This window comes from Xiphias gladius, chromosome 7 (genome assembly GCF_016859285.1).
Source record: "Xiphias gladius isolate SHS-SW01 ecotype Sanya breed wild chromosome 7, ASM1685928v1, whole genome shotgun sequence".
In the NCBI taxonomy this organism is placed as follows: Eukaryota; Metazoa; Chordata; class Actinopteri; order Istiophoriformes; family Xiphiidae; genus Xiphias; species Xiphias gladius.
Window position 1 is genome coordinate 168501 of NC_053406.1, and position 19736 is coordinate 188236.

Here is a 19736-nt window from a genome sequence, read left to right on the forward strand (position 1 = left end):
TATATATGTGTATATATATATAAATATGTGTATATATATATAAATGTGTATATATATGTGTATATATATATAAATATATGTATATATATATGTTCGTGTATATATGTGTATATATATATGTATGTGTATATGCATGTGTATATGTATGTGTATGTATGTGTGTATGTATGTGTATCTATGTATATGTATATATATATGTATATATATATATATATATATATATGTGTATGTGTATGTATTTATATGTATGTACCTGTGTGTGTATGTATGTATGTATGTATGAGTATATGTATATATGTGTATGTGTTTTTATGTGTGTGTGTATATATGTGTATGTATGTATGTATGTATGTGTGTATATTTATATGTGTATGTATGTGTGTATTTGTGTGTATTCGTGTTTATGTATGTGTGTATATGTGTGTGTGTATATAAATCTGTATATGTATGTGTGTATGTATAATAGTATGTATGTGAGTGTGTAATTATGTGTTTGTGCATGTATGTGTGTATCTGTGTATGAATGTGTGTATGCATGTGTATATGTGTGTGTTTGTATGTATGTATGTATGTATGTATATATATATATATATGTTTATATGTGTGTGTGTGTGTGTGTATGTATATGTTTGTGTGTGTGTGTGTGTGTGTGTGTATGTATATGTTTGTGTGTGTGTGTGTATATATGTGTATATATGTATGTATGTGTGTATATATGTATGTATCTTTGTGTGTATATATCTGTATATATGTATGTATCTGTGTGTATTTGTATATATGTATGTATCTGTGTATGTATGTATGTGTATATGTATGTATGTATGTGTATATGTATAAATTTATGTGTTTGTATGTATGTGTATATGTATATATGTATGTGTTTGTATGTATGTATGTGTGTATATGTATGTGTGTATGTATGTATGTGTGTATATGTGTGTATATATATACGTATATGTGTGTGCGTGTGTGTATATGTGTATGTTTGTATGTATGTATTTGTATGTATACGTATGCGTGTGTGTGTGGGCACGTTTGTATATATGTATGCGCGTGCGTGTGTATATGTTTATATATGTATGTGTGTGCGCATGTGTATGTCTGTACGCGCGCATATATGTGTATATATATGTGTGTGCGCGCGCGTGTGTATATATATATGTTTGTGTGTATATATATATATGTGTTTTTGTGTTCGTGCGTGTGTATTCATATATGTATGTGTATGTGTATGTGTGTATGAATGTATGTATGCATGTGTATGCATGTGTGTATGTATGTATGTATATGTATGCGCGTGTGTATACATGCATGTGTATGTATGTGCATGTGTATATATATATGTATGTGTATGTATGTGCATTTATGTATATATATGTGTGTGTATGTATGTGTATGTGTATGTATTTATATGTATGTACCTGTGTGTGTCTGTCTGTGTGTGTGTGAACATTTGAATGTATGTATAATCATAGGAAACAACGGGGGAAATACCTTGTGTTTAGCCCCTTCTTTTTGATCCTCCATAGGCATTATGAAAAAAGTCATAATGCCTATGGAGACAAATTTTGATTAGAAAATAAATGTTTTTAACTTTTGAAACCTGTTGTCAGAATTATATTTAGTTAATTCAGATCTCCATGTTAGAGTTACTTTCTAAAATGCTTATCAAGCTCCGTTAGGAAGGTATTGAATTTGCCAGAATTTACTGGAAAGGAAACATGGACCTGGTAAAACCCAGAGAGGGGTAAGCAGGTCTAAATTAGGGCGGCTGTTCGTTGTTTCCCTTACAGTAAACTATATATTGCCAGCCTTAGCCCTGTATCAGGACATCTAACTGCAATGAATCTTGAAGAATCAAGGGAAGATTGTTTAGCTACTTCATAACATACTGACATTGTATATAAACCATCTTTCACCCGAACGAGTAAACATGTATATATGCAGTAAGTACTCCCATTCAGTGATGCTGTATTCATGACAAGGCAACCAAGAATACAGGCTTATGCAAAACAAATCCCAGTTTCAGCAGGGATTAAACTTTAAACTTTACAGTGATCAAAGGTTGCAGATTAGGCTTCTGTTCAAAAGTCCCCAAATTTTATACAATTGTTTCAGGACAGTTTCCTTTGCAAGTAGCTATAGGATGGTGAGATAACAAAATACACAACAAAGTAATCACTGTTGAATGAGCCTCATCTGTGCTTAGCATATTAACACTGGGAGAAATTTATGACTGACAAAAAACTAAAAACAGAATATTGCTTTTAATTATCTTTGAATGAGGCAGAGGTTACAACAAAAAAAACACGAAGAATTAATATAATATATATTTACTACAAATAGATTAACTCCCGTCATCATCCATAAATTAAAAATGGTGTTCAAATCTAAAACTAAATCAAAGTATACAATCTTAGCATGAGAAATTGTATTTAAATCAAACAATATCAAAGTTTTTTTATAATCAACTTTTCAAAGTGCCTTGGATTTTTTACTTCCTGTTTACAATCTTTTTATTGAAATTACACATAAAACTTTGATGAGATATTTGGTATTAAATTGAATGGGACCTCTCTGGATTGCTGCATCTCTGATTAATAAAATCATTTATTATTAATTTTTCATAACAACTTGGAATGTAATCTCAGCATTGTTTATGTCTTAGTTCTTTTCACTCATGAGCAAACCATGTTTCTCTGTGAAAGCTAGATTTAAGTGGTTGCTGTCTCTTGGTAGGTAAAGTCAGAGACTTGGATAGCAGCCATGTGTTGAAACCCCAACACATGTGTCCGAAGTGATCCACCGCATTCTTCCCGGGTGCCTTTCAAGACTTCTGATCTGGTCTTTTGCAGTGAAAGAAGATTTTTGTAAGGTTTTAAACAAATGTCTAGGTAAGATGATAACTTCAGTGTGTATCCGTTTTACTAAACTTTTAGCACACATACAGTTAGGTCCATAACTATTTGGACAAGGACACAATTTTTGTAATTTTGCCTTTTTACACCACCACAATGGATTTGAAACAAAGATATCAAGGTGTGAATGAAGTGTAGACGTTCATCTTAAATATCACATTAACCATTTAGGAATTACAGCCATTTTTATACATAGTCCCTCTTTTTCAGAGGCTCAAAAGTAATTGGAGAAACCTAAATAATTATAAATATAAGGATTATTTTCAATGCTTGGAAAGCATTCTCAGTTGGGTTGAGGTCAGGTGACTGACTTAGCCATTGAAGAGAGAATATTCCATTTCTTTGCTTTGAGAAGCTCTTGTGTTGCTTTCACAGTATGTTTTGGGTCATTATCCATCTGTAGTGTGAAGCACCATCCTATCATTTATGCAGCACTTGGCTGAATCTGAGCAGATTATATAGTCCTATACACTTCAAAATTGATCCTGTTACTTTTACCAGCAGTCACATTATCAATAAACACCAATGACAGTTTCATTGGCAGCCTTACATGCTCATGCCATAACATTGCCTCCTCCATGTTTGATAGATGACGTGGTATGCTTTGAAACATGAGCCGTTCCTTTCCCTCTCCATACTCGTCTCTTCCTGTCACTCTAGTACAAGTAAATCTTGGTTCCATCTGTTCAAAGAATCTTGTTCCAGAACTGGGCAGGCTTTTTTAGATGTTTTTTGGCAAAATCTAATCTGGCCTTTCTTTTCTTGAATGTTACCAGTGGTGTGCACCTTGTGCTAAACCCTCTGTATTTACATTCATGAAAGCGTGTCTTGATTGTAGACTTTGATACATTGATATGCCTACCTTCTTGAGAGTATTTTCAACCTGGCTAGATGTTGTGAAAGGGTTTTTCTTCACCAAGGAAATAATTTTTGCGATCATCCACTTGAGTTGTCTTCCTTGGTCTTCCAGGCCTTTTGGTGTTGCTGAGCTCGCCAGTGCAATTGTTCTTTTAAGAATGTACCAAATTGTTGATTTGGCCACTCCTAAAGTTTCTGCTATCTGTCTTATAGGTTTGTTTTGTTTTTTCAGTCCAATGATGGCCTGTTTCACTTGCATGGACACATCTTAGGACCGCATATTGAGAGTTCCCGTTAACAAGTACCAAATACAAATTCAACTCTTGGTATCAACTGCAGACCTTTTATATGCTTAATCTTTCATGAAATAATGAGGGAACAGGCCACACCTGACTTTGAAACGGAGTCTCAGTCAATTGTCCAATTACTTTTGAGCCTCTGAAAATGAGGGACTATGTATAAAAATAGCCGTAATTCCTAAATGGTTATGGTAATGTAATGTGAAACACTTTGAATTAAAGCTGAAAGTGTACACTTCAATCACATCTTGATTCACTCTTTTCAAATCCCTTGTGGTGGTGTACAGAGGCAAAATTACGAAATTTGTGTCACTGTCCAAAAACTTCTGGACCTAACTGTACCTTCTATGGCCTGAGTGCTGTTAGATCTTGCCAGTCTTGGCAGATGAACAAGACGTGGGCGGCCTGTGTGTGGTTGTGGGAGCAAGAAGACCTGGAAAACATACATGGAAAACTCAATGGAAAACTCAACATACTATCTAAACAAATTAGAACCGCACATGTAATCCTAACTTTTCATTGGCAAAGGTTTAACTAGGAAAGTATTTAATAGGCCCTGCTGAAACTGAGCAAGAAAAATATTTTGACAGTTACACTTTTTTTGTTTGTTTTTGTTGTGACTGCCCTGTGCTTTAGTACACTTACTTTGAAATTAAACCATGACTATGAGCTTAATCTTTCCTCTTTAATTTGAGGGTGTTTATATCCACAGATGAACAGTGTAGGAACGGTAGGTTAAGTTTTTACCTGAAGCCAATTTTAGAGGACCAAAGATAATTCTGTCAGTTAAAATAACCTTTAGTTATATAGTCCAATATTTGGGGCCAAATCTTTTCATTCATTGACTGTCTGAAGTCTATGATCCATAAACATCAGAAGATATGTGGTATCTCCCATTTTGATGCTCTGCCAGTTCTCAACTGCAAACTGACCTTTTGCCTTTGTACTGATTTTTAGTGTGAGACATACTTGCCGAACTGTACTGAGGACAGGTGACTGACCTTGCCTATCAAGACCAGCCAACTGCTGGGCCATAAAAAAACTCTGTGACTGTAATGTCTGTATGACTGTATTGTCTGCACTGTCCTACAATTGGCAGAATATGTAAAAAAGGAGGCTACAGTTGCTTCACAGTTCACACACTATGGATGTGAACACAAACTGCTCAAAGCCCAGTCAGTGATTTACTCTCAGTCATGGTTTCATTTCAAATCAAATAAGCTAGACAACAGAGCTAAAGTAACCAACATCTTACTGCCCAAATTAAACATTGTACTATGTGTCTGTTAACCGATTGCCAGTTTCAGCCTGGCACTGTCCAAGTTATCCAGGTCCAGTCATTCGTTAGGCAGCCTCAGTAGTCCACGTTGATGATGATGACCTTTTTACATTGACATCACCTTATTCATGGAGGACCTACACCTATCAGACGGACACAGGAAATTTATTAAACTAATCAGAACATTTCTTTGGTCTGAATGATCTGCATCCTCACACACAACGCTGGTAACATACACATTTTTAAACACAAAGAACTGAATTGAATAAAAATACACGTCAACGTCTGTGCGGCAGTCAAAGCTTTGATTTTAATGACTCGGTTAACTAACTTCTATTGTAAATGGAAACATTTCACACAGCATTACATTGGCGAATACCCGCTGAGATGCAGAAGAGCTGAAAGTGATAATAAACAAGTAACATTAGCACACAGGTGTTTGTTAGCTAAGTCAACTGCAACAGTTAGCTACCTAGTTTGCCTATCAACCAAATCAAGTAACAAGCACCAGCTATCTGCTGTAGTTATATAACCGTAGCTATGCTTTTGGGCAGGAAAACAATTTAAACTCTGATTGGTTGGGCAGGCAAACGCTGTAAAAACATGCACATAACAAGACCACAAACACACACTTAACTTAAAGTTAACTCACTGAAATGACGGCGCAGCTGTGCGTTTACTTTGAAAGTCCCAGGGGCTGGTTCCACTTCCTCTTCTTCCCTTTGCATAATTTCATCTTCAAAGTCTGTAAAAGAAAAATGAGTGAAGAATCATCCACAGGCACTGTTTGGGGAAAGCCACACAGTACATAGAACCATGCGTCCTGTTTTCGTGTCCTGTGCGCATCATTCATTAGCGGACCAGTCTGTCAATCCCACCTATCTCTGTTAAACATGTGATTGGATTGTATTTCAGCAGAGAGCAAACAATAGGTTAAGAGCAAATGCCTGTTCCCCCAGGATCCTGGCTTTTTTCCTTCAGACCGACTGTTTTGGAGCTTCAGTCAAGAGCTGCGAGACAACGCTGCCAGAAATAACGTGACTCACAAGCTCGCAGCTGTGTGTGCAAATCTCTGAAAAGTGGGTGTTGTAAACTCACCTCTGAAAGAACAGTCAGCAACGCGAGTGCGAAAGTACATCAGCAAAAGTCAAAGACATATTTGAAACTCTGAACATGTGTTTGAGAAACACTGTAAAAACAGTACTGCACTTGTAAGGAGGGAAAACTCAAATAAAAAATAATGTTTGCAGATATTGGAAAAAAAATTTTCAGCCTATCAAAACATTATGCAAGTCTTCAAAACTTAGTTTCAGTCTTGCTAAAACATTTTTATTAGATTTCAAGCTTGCAAACAGTGAGTTTCCTTCTTTCAAAGATTTCTTTTTCACTTTCAAAATATGACATGACATTCATAGACACTGTGACACCAAACATGTCAGTGATTCAAAGCAAGACCATGTAAATTACTGAACAGCAGCCACTACGGGATTTATTAATAGTAAAACACAGTGTAAAGAGTACAAGTAGACAACGTTCATCAACTGACTCAGTAATGTCAGTAACTGCAGAGGTGGAGTTTTTAATCTGCTTGTTTATTTCTGTCTTGTCCTTCAGATTCTGCAGAGCATTGCCAACCATGTCTTGTTTACAAAAGAAGAACACATGAGGCCTTTTAATGACTTTGTGAAGAGCAACTTTGATTCAGCCAGGAGGTAAGACACCTTCAGCATGATGCTGAATAACCTCATTCAGTCTGTGAACACAGAAATCCCCATCAATCACTTTTCTTCCCATATAACAAATGTGGACATTTTGTTTCACTTTGGTTAGAAAACTACCCAAGCTATAGTTTGGTGACAAATATTGCTTTGGTTCAAACTAAATATGCTGGCTTTTGAAACGGTTGAAGCTAGAGCTTGTCATTGCTTATTTGGATTAAAAAATAAACCACACCAGCAGTTCATTATTAACCCTTAAAAAAATACCTTAGTCCTGCATCTGGGACTCTGTTATCCTGAGGATGCCAGAGGAAGTCATTATGGCTAACTGTGACGACTGTTGGTTGCTTAGTGCAAGGCTCAGCCAGGGAGATTTTCTCCTATTGTTGCAATTGTAACAATCATCAAGCGGCATCTGGGCGATCATCTCCCCCACAGGATGGTGCAAACTGTTCATTGGCCTGTGGTGATACAAAGGAGGTGATAATAAATGATATACTCTGCTTTGTTGTCAACAAATGGCCGTGTTGCCGAATGACATCATAAGCAAGCTCAGGTTTAATCACTACTTTCAGGATGAGATAGAAGCAGGCAAGGGGGCTTTTTCACATCGTTTGTAAACCCTTTGAGCAATATACTGTAAGAAAAGGCAAGGTGTCAGCAGGAGCACTTCAAACATGACTCATGTATTGAAAGTTGTACAGTCACTCTAACCAGCTGACTTGCCTGTTTTGGGGCAGTATTGTAGCGTGTTCCACCAGTGGATGCAGATTCCTTTGATGTGTCCCTCAGCTTCCAAGAGCTGAATTTGTTGAGATAAGACATAGAAGCTATGCACACAGAGCATCGTTGATCTAGCAAGGTCTCTGGTCCCTTAAGCGGTGTCTGTTCCTTGCAGGCCGAGGAAAGTAGATCAGATGGTTTTCTGAGTAGCCCAGAAGTGGTGAGGGCGGGCGTTGTTAAGGCCCTTATTAGCACAGCAAATAAGAAAACGGCCCACCAGGTTGTACAACTGTGGATTAGTGAAAAACTCTTTCGGGTCCATACAGGATTTATGTAAGTCAAATGATACCACGTTTCTGCAAGAGCATTGGCTCCTTCCTAATGAATCCTCTCTCTTAGCTAACATTGCTCCCAACTTAACTATGAACCCAGAGGAAGGCCTAATTCAGGGTCGTCCCTATGGGGGAATAGCTCTTTGGTGAAAGAGATTAGGTTCCTGTATAAGTGTTCGTAACTCCGATGATAGAATTCCAGCAATTCATATTGATTGAATGGAGTTGATAGCTGTGTTTTTGTTTTGAAGGAAGTAATCCAATATTATAGAAGACAAAGTTCTGCCATGTTTTTTTTTTTTCTAGACACCCCAAAGCATTTGACCAAATTAATCATTGAAAATTGTTTTATTCAGGGCTGTACTCATTTTGCTCTTCCACTGTAATGGTATTACATATTATATTGCTGTCATGGTACACATTGCAGAAATTTTGTGGACGATCGCATAGTATATTTTTTGATTTTTTTTCATAGTAACTATTGGTTTGTGGCAAGGTACCAGCTTGTCGCCATTAGGGTTTAATTTAGATGTGGACGATTTGAGTTGCAAATTAAGTGAGTCAGGAGTTAGATTTCACGCTGCGCAGTTCCGCATCAACCATTTGTTTTATGCAGATGACATGCATTACCTGCCCCTCAGCAAAGGCACCTCAGCAACTTCTTTCTATTTGTGAAGATTTTGGTCAGTAAAACAATATTATATTCAGTGTAACTAAAAATTTTCCGTCTCCTGGATTTGCACTTACTGGACCATTGCCGTCCATCAAACTGTTTAATAGTCATTTGTAATATGTTGATTCTACTAACTATCTTGGCCATATGATTACTACAAGCTTATGTGTTGACAGCTCAATCAAGTGCACGACTCTTTCCCTTAACATTGGGGCTAATACACTTCTGCGCAAGCATCAGATGAGGCTCAATGCTGGTGAAGCAGGCCTTTCTTAGGGTCTACTGCTGTGTTTTGTATGCCTCTCTACTACCTATACATGAAAAATGCTCTGGGCAGATTCCAAGTAGCATATGATAATGCGTTTCATATATTGTTTACCTTGCGTGGCCGATGTAGTAACAGCAAGATTTTTGTGACAGATACAGATACTTTTGACGCCTTAATGAGAAAATTGTCTTACAAATTTGTACATTTAAGTACATCTACAAATCACATAGTTGACACACTGCTTCATTCAGATACAGCTATATTCAATCCCTACTGTGCCCACTATGTAAGTTTGCACACTGGATGATGTTTGTATCGAGTCTTTTATCTTGTCTGTACCTATGTATTGTTTGTATTTGTGTATTGTGTGTTCTATGGGCCAGATGTGCCTTCAGTAAATGATTATTATTATTAGCTCCACCAAGGAGGTTATGTTTTCACCTGTGTCTGTTTGTTTATTTGTCAGCAGGATTATGCAAAAAGTACTGAACCATCATAAATTAAAATGCTTTATGACAGGTACATCCTGTGGCCTATTCCTGGTAGAAGATGATAAACAAAAACAGACCCTTCTAACGACAACATTGCTCTAAAGTGTCACTGGTGTACAAACTCAACAGAGTATCTGTAACAAACACAGTGAGCTGCCAGGTGTATCTTCTGTCTGTAAGTTGAGTGTGTACTCTCCTCTCTCCAACACAGGTTCTTCTTGGACATAGCGTCTGATTCTCCACCCAGTGACTCTGTCAACCACAGTCTGTCTTTCATTAGTGATGGTAATGTGCTTGCCCTCCACCGCCTGCTGTGGAACAACCAGGAGAGGATCGGCCAGTACCTCTCCAGCAACAGGTCAGGATAAGTTATTGTACCTATTACCCAACACTAGTGTTTTCTGCTGTATGATCTCTATTCTAAACTTTAATTCTTCAGTTATTTGTGTGAAATTATGAAATATGATCTCACTGGCAGGGATCACAAGGCTGTTGGCAGGCGACCTTTTGACAAGATGGCGACCCTGCTAGCCTACCTTGGACCTCCTGAACACAAACCTGTGGCTGACACTCACTGGTCCAGTCTCAACCTAACTAGCTCCAAATTTGAGGAATTCATGACCAGGTGGGTTTCCTACCAACCAGTAACATAATGTCTCTTAACTGTATCACTCCTCGCAATAAAGAAACAGCTGCTGTCTATGCATTTATACTGTTGTTTGTGTTCTCACAGATTATGGAAGATCTATGTTCATTTGTTACTGTTTTAAGACTTGATCTCGAAGTGTCTTCCTGGGTTTAGGCCGGTTTCCTCTTTAGTTTCCTATAAGCAGCAACCTCCATGACTTCTTGCTGAAGTTAGTGCCAACGTGCTTTTGTAGCTACTGTTTTTCCAGTGTTCCACTACCCTTTCCTCTTTTTAGACTGTTCCTTCGATTAGTCTTTCTGTTGATGCCAAATGGTTGTCCACAATTGAAAACAACAGATATAATACTTTGTCAGCCTTCACAAACTAAACCCTTTGTGATGTTTAGTGAATTTGGTTTGTGTTATGACTGCCTTTAAGCAAGGCACTGCCTGGGTGTAGCACTGCTCTTAAGTGCATATCTATCAACTTTAAATTGGTAAGATTGGTCAAATGCTATGGACAAATTTGCTCATTTGGATGATTGTAAATATAATCTCATAATGTGAAATAATCTTACTATAATAAAAACCTGATGTTACAAGAACACTAACTCACAAATCTTGTTAAATTATGGAAGCTCTTTGGTTTGCTCTTCAGGCACCAGGTCCATGAGAAGGAGGAGTTCAAAGCCTTAAAGACCCTCAACATCTTCTACCAGGCAGGGACCTCCAAGACTGGGAACCCAGTGTTTTACTATGTGGCCCGCAGGTAGGACCAGAATAATGATCTTCCTTCTCTGTTTGTTAAACTTAGCTCTTTTTTTTACCTTTTAGCTTGGTTTATTCTTTATTACCTGGTTAATACCTGGTGCTCTTCAGGTTTTCCGTAGTACAAAACAGTGCTTCATCATATTTATGCATTTCTCTGAAAACTTTAGCAATGGAGGTTTTAGCATAACTCAGCACTTATGTTTGAATGATGATAACAGCCTATGGAAACATGTATCAGCCACAACAGATAAAACAAGCATACTGTTGAAAATTGCTGGCACTAAAATAAAGCATACAGCACATAATACGTTGTATATTGCTAAAATATGCAAAACCATTACAACTGTTAACTTGCTGTTTAAAGGTGAAAGAGGGCGGAAGTTTATAGACAGTTAAGTAGTAGCAGCTAATGACGACTCTGAACTCAGAGAGGCTTTTTCTTCCTCAGGACTTCAGCAAGGCCAGTTAATAATTAAGTTTGTGTCTGCACTCAAAATACAAATACATTTTTAAAAGCAGGAAAGGCAACATGTTTGTACACAATCGCCCTGGTACTCTGTAATCGGTAAAGTAAAACAATTATAAATATGGGCTAATAAATACAAGAACCTGTGGTGTAGTGTTCTTGTATTAGTTTACATTAGTTTGAAAGGTGTTTTCTAATATTTACCCCCTCAAAATATTATGAACCTGACAAAATATTAAAGACCACTTGATACCAAGTCTGATCTGATACTTACAGTACAGACTGTAAGTGCTTGGACACTTGAACATGTTGTGTTAGGGGTCGCCACAGTGGAACATCTATTTCGGTCTCTTCCTGTTCTCTGCATTTTCCTCTGTCACACCATGCATGCCCTCCCTCACCACATCCATAAAGGTCCTCTTTGGCCTTCTTCTTTTCCTCTTGCCTAGCAGCTGCATCTTTAGCATCCTTGTCCCGATATACCCACCATCTCTTCTCCGTATATGTCCAAACAATCTCAATCTCAACTCTCCTGCTTTGTCCCCAAACCGTCAAACTTTAGCCATTCCTCTGATATACTCATTCCTAATCCTGTCCATCCTTGTTACTACCAACGAAAATCTTAACATCTTTAACTGTCAGTGCTACTGTCTCCAAACCATACAAACATAGCTGGTCTTACCACCATCTTTTAAACCTTACCCTTCAGTCTTGCTGATACCCTTCTGTAGCAAATAACTCCTGACACTCTTCTCCTGGCTGTTTCCCTCACCACCTCTGCCGTAGTTGCCCAGCCATCCAGCAACTCTTTACTATCACCCATTGCCTGTCTTGACTCCTCACTGAACTCCGAACAACAGTCTTCCTTTCTTCAACTTCCATTATTTGATCCTTGACTCGGCTTTCGCTTTCTTCCCTCCTTTCTTCCCTCTCCCTGATCTCCAAAGTCATCCTACAGACCACCATCTGATGCTGCCTTGCTACATTCTCCCCTGCCACCATCTTGCAGTCTCCAATCTCTTACAGTCCACCTGTGTGCACCTTCCTCCACTCTTATACGTCATCCTGTGTTCCTCCCTGTTCTTGAAATACGTATTTATCACAGCCATTTCTGTCCTTTTCGCCAAGTTCACCACCATCTCTCCTTCCACATTGCTCTCCTTGACACTATAACCACCCATCACCTACTCATCACATCTGTTTCTTTCACCAATATGCCCATAGAAGTCCGCTTCAACCACCCCTCACTCCTACTTGGTTATGCTCTCCACCACTTCACCCCACTCGCTCCAGAATTCTTCTTTCTCTTCCATCTCACACCCAACTTGGGGGCATATGCGCTGACAACATTAATTATCCCACCTTTGATTTTCAGCTTCTTCCTCATCACGCTGTCCGACACTCTATTCACCGCCAAAACACTCTTGACATACTCTTCCTTCAGGTTTATCCCTACCCTATTTATCCTCCCATCCACACGATGACAGAACTGTTTGAACCCACCTCCAGTACTCCTGGCCATACTCCCTACCACCTGGTCTCTTGCACACACAGTATACCTACCTCCCTTCTCTCCATCATATCAGCCAACCGTCTCCCTTCACCAGTCATAATGCCAACATTTAAAGTTCCAACTCTCAACTCCACATTCCTACCCTTCCTCCTCTCCAACTGCCTCCCCACATGCCTTCCCCCTGTCCTCCTCCTCTGCCCAACAGTAGCATAGTTTGCACAAGCACCCTGGTGGCCAGTGGTACCGGTGGCGGCCGCTGGTAACCTGGGCCTCGACCGATCTGGTATGGAAATCTGATTTATGATCCGCATATTTGATTTGGCATGGGTTTTACACCGAATGCCCTTCCTGACACAACCCTCCTTATTTATTTGGGTTTGGGACAGGCACCAAGAATGCACTGACTTGTGCATCCCCATTGGCTGGGTTGATTTGGAAAGGCGCACACCTGTCTATATAAGGTCTCAAAGCTGACAATGCATATCAGAGCATAAACCAAGCCATGAGGTGGAAGGAACTGCCTGCAGAGCTCAGAGATGGGATTGTGTCGAGGCACAGATGTGGGGAAAGCTACAAAAAATTTCTGCTGCATCGAAGGTTCCCAAGAGCACAGTAGCCTCCATAATTCTTAAATGGAATAAGTTTGGAACAACCAGGACTCTTCCTAGAGCTGGCTGCCTGGCCAAACTGAGCAGTCAGGGTTGAAAGGCCGTGGTAAGAGAGATGACCAAGAACCTGATGGTCAACCTGGCTGAGCTCCAGATATCCTGTGTGGAGATGGGAAAAACTTCCAGAAGGACAACCATCACTGCAGCACTCTACTGATCTGGGCTTTATGGGAGAGTTGTAAGACGGAAGTATCTCCTCAGTGAAAGACGCATGAAAGCCTACTTGGAGTTTGCGAAAATAACACCTAAAGGACTCTCAGACTGTGAGAAACAAGATTCTCTGGTCTGATGAAACAAAGACTGAAATTTTTGGCCTCAATTCTAAGTGTCATTTCTCGAGGAAACCAGGCACTGCTCATCAACTGACCAAGACTATGCCGACAGTGAACCATGAACCACGGTGAACCATGTTGGTGGCAGCATCATGCTGTGGGGGTGTTTTTCAGAATAGAGGATATTGAATACTTACAGTGGCATGAAAATGTTTTGGCACTCCTGATCAAAATTTCTGTTACTGTAAATAGCTATGCAAGTAGAAGATGAACTGATTTCCAAAAGGCATAACATTAAAGAAACACATTTCTTTAATCATTTACGCATGATTACTGTTTCATTTCTATCTTTTACAGTGTATCATAGCTTTTAATTTTGTAGCCAGCTAAGTCTTTCAATTTTCTTTTGGGAGGGGGGGTGTCACTCAATCTTCCTTGCAAAAGGCTTCTGGTTCTATGAGATTCTTGAGCTTTCTTGTATGCACTGCCTTTTGAGTGAGGGCCATGGCAAAACCTTCAGCTTGCACCTTTTAAGGTAGTCCATGGTGGATTTTGAGGGGTGTTTAGGATTATTATCCTGTAGTAGAACCCATCCTCTTCTATTTTTATCTTCATCTTTTTTACAGCAGTGTGATGTTTGCTTCCAGAATTTGGTGGTATTTAATTGAATCCATTCTTCCCCCTACCAGTGAAATATTCCCTGTCCCTCTGGCTTAAACACAATCCCAGATCAATCCATCTTTGTGCTCAATAGTTGGAGACTTGTTCTTTTCATGAAATTCTGTGCCCTTTTTTTCTCCAAAAATACCTTTGCCCATTGTGTTCAAAAAGTTCTATTTTAGCTTCATCAGTCAACAGGACTTGTGTTGTTTAGATGTTCTGATGCTGAATTATTTGGTGAGGACGCAGCAAAGGTTTTCTTCTGATGACCCTTCCATCAAGGTCATATTTGAGCAGGTGTCGCTGCACAGTAGAACAGTACACCACCACTCCAGAGTTTGCTAAATCTTCCTGAAGGTCTTTTGCAGTCAAACGGAGGTTTTGATTTGCCTTTTTAGCGATCCTACGAGCGGTTCTCTTGGAAAGTTTTCTTGGTCTTCCAGACCATAACTGGATCCCCACCCTACTATTTATAAAACTTTGAAATTTTCATCACTTGGCCTTTCCTAACAATGATTGTGAATGAGCCATAGCCCTAACGAGCTGCTTAAGATCACTTGGCCTTTCCTAACAATGATTGTGAATGAGCCATAGCCCTAACGAGCTGCTTAAGATCTGAGACCTTGGTAAATTATCTGAGAGCTGAAATCTCTTTTGGTGCCCAATCTTTTGTATGATGATCCTTTCCTTTTTTCACTCTAAATTTGTACAAAGCAAAAATAATACTCTAATCTTGATTAAAATGTTGAAAACAATGTTTCATTTTTAACTTTATGCCTTTTGGAGATCAGTTCATCTTCTACACATTTTCAGTACATTCGGAAGGTATTCAGACCCCTTCACATCTTGTAATGTCACAGTGTCATGCTAAAATTAAAAAAAAAAATGTTTTTCCCTCATCACTCTACATTCAATACCCCATAATGACTAAGTGAAAACAGAATTTTTGAATTGCAAATTCATTAAAAAGGAAGATCTGAAATATCACATTGACATAAGTGTTCAGACCCTTTGCTATGACACAGGAAATTTTGCGTCAGACTGCTCTGAACAATACGTTTCCAACAGTACTTTCACGATGAGCTGGCATCAGTTCAGGGATTTTTTTTATATGGTCATCCACTCTAAGCACAGCTCCAGTATAAAAAGTATATAGAATAGAATATTTAGGCATATAGAAAGATTTTTATGTATGGATTGTGAATGAAAGACTAAATCCACTATTATGTTAAACAATAGGCAAGTAATAGGTATAATATTTACCAAATGGAGACGTCCTGTCATCTTTTATCCTGCGGTTGGTCGTGCTGTCCACTCTCATATTCCAGATTGGATTCGGGCTCAAACATGTATTGATGGAATGGAGAAGTTGCCATTTCCAATCAACTATGTTATGTTACTTAGTAGTTGTACAGTTTGCTCTCAGAACCTTTACATTGGTAAGAGGATGAGGTGGTGCTCACAGGCACTGGGTGCTGCAGCTCTGGATGAGGCTTCCGGAACTTGGCCAATTAGAAGAACGTGGGCTTTTAGGGAGGGGTCCTTAACGAGCCCAGAGCTAATATTGCCTGTTTCAGTCAGAGGCTCAACTGAGGAGCGGCATAACAGCCAGTATAAGATAAATAAGGATTTCCTTTAAACTCTGAATCATTCAAAGCTACTTTAGTAGAGTCCCAGAATAAAAATATACAGCTGGAAATGAGCGCCATATGTCCCCTTTAATAAATTTGCAAAAACACATAAAAAGTATAAAAAAAGTGAATGGCTCTGATTACTTTAGGAACTGTGTGGGAGATACAGTGCTTTTGAAACACAGCGCCCAACGTTTAGGGGTAATAAAAAAAGTAATTGGTCAGATACACATGAAATCAAAAATCAACGTGATTTTTGATATTTTGCGGACTTTGCAGTCAATGACTTGCCTCATAGACAACAGCAGATGCTTTGTATCTTCCTTGGTGATGCACTCCCAGGCCTTCACTGCACATGCTATACCTCTCCATTCATCCTGTTGTTTCCATCAGCAGGGAAATCATCAATAACTGCCAGTGTGCTAGTTCAATTGGCAGCCATACATGCCCAAGTCATAACAGAACCACCACTGTATTTAAAAGATGGATTGGTGGCTTTTGGGTTATGAGCTGTTCCCTTTTTTCTCCACACTTTCTTCTTTCCATCATTCTGATAGATTTATTTTTTTTTCATCAGTCCAAAGAACTTTGGTCACTGGGCTTTACCAGTTTGATCCAAATACTAAAAAAAAAAATGAAGATCCTGATTTAAAAAAAACTATGAAGTTGATAAGCTTCAATAATTTATCTAATGTAATTACTGAAATTAGTTTTTCGGACTACACAAACAATCCACTCAGATTGTACAGTGGTGTTACAGAGTGGAGCATTTTCCCTCACAAATGATCTTTTAATTTTGGCCTACATCCAAGTTACTCACTGCGTTAATGTTAATTAGTATAAGCTGATATGACTTGCTGCTGTGTTTCATTATGGTATGTTAATTTAACCTTTGTTTAACCAGATAACTCTCATTGAGGTTTTGCCAGGTCTCTTTTTCAGCAGAGACCTCACCAAGACAGCACCATCACAAGTTTCAGACAGGACAATAAAACATTAGGCACAAAAATATACAATACCGAAAACCAGTTAACAATGGATAAATGCTGAAATAAGCTAAGAACAAAGAGTGTGACTAAACAATTGTCAATATTGAGAAAGCTAAAATAAGCCAAAAACAAAGAAATTAGTAAAACAATCATTCAACACAGAGATTACAATAGCCTTGAATTCAGTCTGGGATGCCAAGTTCTTTAATTTAGCTTCCCTCTGCAAAGTATTTCAAGTATCTGGAACAGAAAATATGACAGCTTTCCAAGATATTTATAACAAGTAACAACATATATTTTTGTTAGCACAGCTGTATAAAACCATAATATCAACATAACATGAGTATAAGTTCTGTCTGCATCAACACCTAAATTATTTATATAAAGATAAAAGCGAGCTGCACATAGAACCTTTGGGCACACATTATAAACAGTAAGCCCGTTTGAAGTGAGCCCATTGGTTTTCACACAGTCCAACCTGATAGATAATTAGAAAACCAGCTTACTTCTTAGTCAGACAAATCTATCTTAAGCAGTCTTTGCTTTAGCATGGCATTATCCACAGTATCAAAGGCTTTAGACAAATCAGTAAATAAAGCTGCACAGCTCCGCTTCTTGTTCAAAGCTACAATGATATTATTCACAACCTTCATTGCTTCATTGCAACCTTCATTCCGTTGTAGTACTATGCTGCTTCCTAAATCCAGAGTGAAGCTCAGACAAAGTAGCATTAGCATGTAAAAACTGTTTAAGCTGGTTACTCACAAGTGTTTCGAGAATTTTAGTCATCAGAGACAGATTGATAAAAGGCCTCACCACCTTTAGAGATGAGTAATCAGGAAAATTAGATTTGGGTTGTGTAGGACTATCCACAGTGTGAGTAAAATTAATCTAACTTTGGTGTTAAGATTTAGATCACCAAATAAAACAAACCCCTTATAATCAATATGAGATAAGTGATGAGTCAAGAAGAGACTCCCTCACTGTTGATGGGGTCTATAACAACCTACTGCTATGATCTTAAGAACCATAGTCATTTTAATATTTAAACCAAGAGTTTTAACTCTTTGCTTATAGATTTAGGAACAAAGAAATTAGCATGAAATTTGCTCCTAATAGACATAACCATCAGAGGAGTAAATGGATTTGGGGCAGCAAGGCTGCAAAAGAATGATATAAGCACAATAGTATAAACATATTGGCATAAAGTCATTAGAGACAAAATAGTCATGCAGCCAAATAAAAACAGGTCCAAAATTTTGAGCAGCACCGAGACAGTCAGCACTGGCTAAAAAGAAGCTTCTCCCTGTGTATTTTCTACACTGTGCTGTTGCTAATAAGAAAGAGAGGAGAGAACAGAACCGTTGGTGTCAACGTTCTGTGTCTGATCTTAGTCATGCACCGTTGTGCCCAAATCATTTTCACATTCACACACACTAGTTTTCACTCCCTGTCACACAGGAGAAAGAAGAAAAAATAAAAATACAATCTAGTTCCCATTCGCCTGCAGTTGTACCTTCAAAAACATTTACTGTTCAAGCTGTAGTTCTTCCTTGTTAGATATGTTTCAGTATAAAGAGCAAAAGGAAAGGAAACAGAGATAAAGGGTGATAGGCTGAACAGCAGGCTGCGATGGACAAACACAGCAGAGTACAATAAGGAAGGACATTTTAATCGGCTGTGTTTTTTATGATACAGATTCTTTAAAATACGCCCAGATCAGCCTGAATACTGATCGTTCAGATCGGCTGCGACGCTGATCATTACAATTTGCCCTGATATCGATCATTAGGATTGCCTAAGGACATCCCTACTTTCAACCATATCACACAGTCTTCACTCCTAAGCTATGGAGTTTGCTTAGTTATCATGGAGATGGATTTGTTATATCGGTAAATGTCAGCATGTCAACAGCGTGACCACTGAGCTATGTTGAAGTGGAAAATCTGTCAAATGGTCCTTGCGTTTAGATTTGTATTGTCATACAAAAAAAACATTTAAAAAAAACAGTACATTATATCATACAGGTATATCTGTTTTTAGGTTAATGGTTATGTGTTAGTTGGTTTTTCTTCACATAGTCTTCAGTATGTTAATGTGGTTGTGCCTTCTAACCATTCAAGAAAGACAGCTTCTGTATGTCTGTTTGATGAACTTCGACTCATTTGATGAAAACCATACGCTGTGGTGCAATATGTAAAATATCTGGGATGTTGACACACAGTGGTTGCCATAACCCCTCGACAGTTTCTGTTTCGAACAAATCCAGTTTTTAGTTTGATGTTGTGTGAATTCTGCTGTACTACATCTAGTAACCACAGTATTAACTTGGCTTATTCTTAAATCGACCCCTGTACCAAGCCAGTGGAGCCTCTAGTGAGGCCTCAGAGAAAGAGTTCTTACAAAAGCCATGCTGTTGGATGAGTAAAATGGCACTCAGTACCACATATTATGCATTTGCTGATGGTGAACACCTTAATGAGGAGTTCTGATGCCCCTTTTTGAGGAATCTTTCCATAAAGTGTAGGTTCATTTGTCATGAACACTGTGTCTGTCTTTATTTAATTTGTTAATTTATAT

The 19736-nt window shown here is 38.5% G+C and overlaps 1 protein-coding gene across 1 annotated transcript in view; it reads left to right on the plus strand.

Moving 5' to 3' along the window:
* Positions 1 to 19736, plus strand: part of LOC120792129 (neurofibromin-like) — a 128074-nt gene that overhangs the window by 51253 nt on the left and 57085 nt on the right. Inside the window, exons 30-33 of the mRNA XM_040131188.1 lie at positions 6969 to 7066; positions 9771 to 9917; positions 10038 to 10184; positions 10845 to 10955. Coding sequence (XP_039987122.1) covers positions 6969 to 7066; positions 9771 to 9917; positions 10038 to 10184; positions 10845 to 10955 — 503 coding nt within the window. The remainder of the gene's footprint in view (positions 1 to 6968; positions 7067 to 9770; positions 9918 to 10037; positions 10185 to 10844; positions 10956 to 19736) is intronic.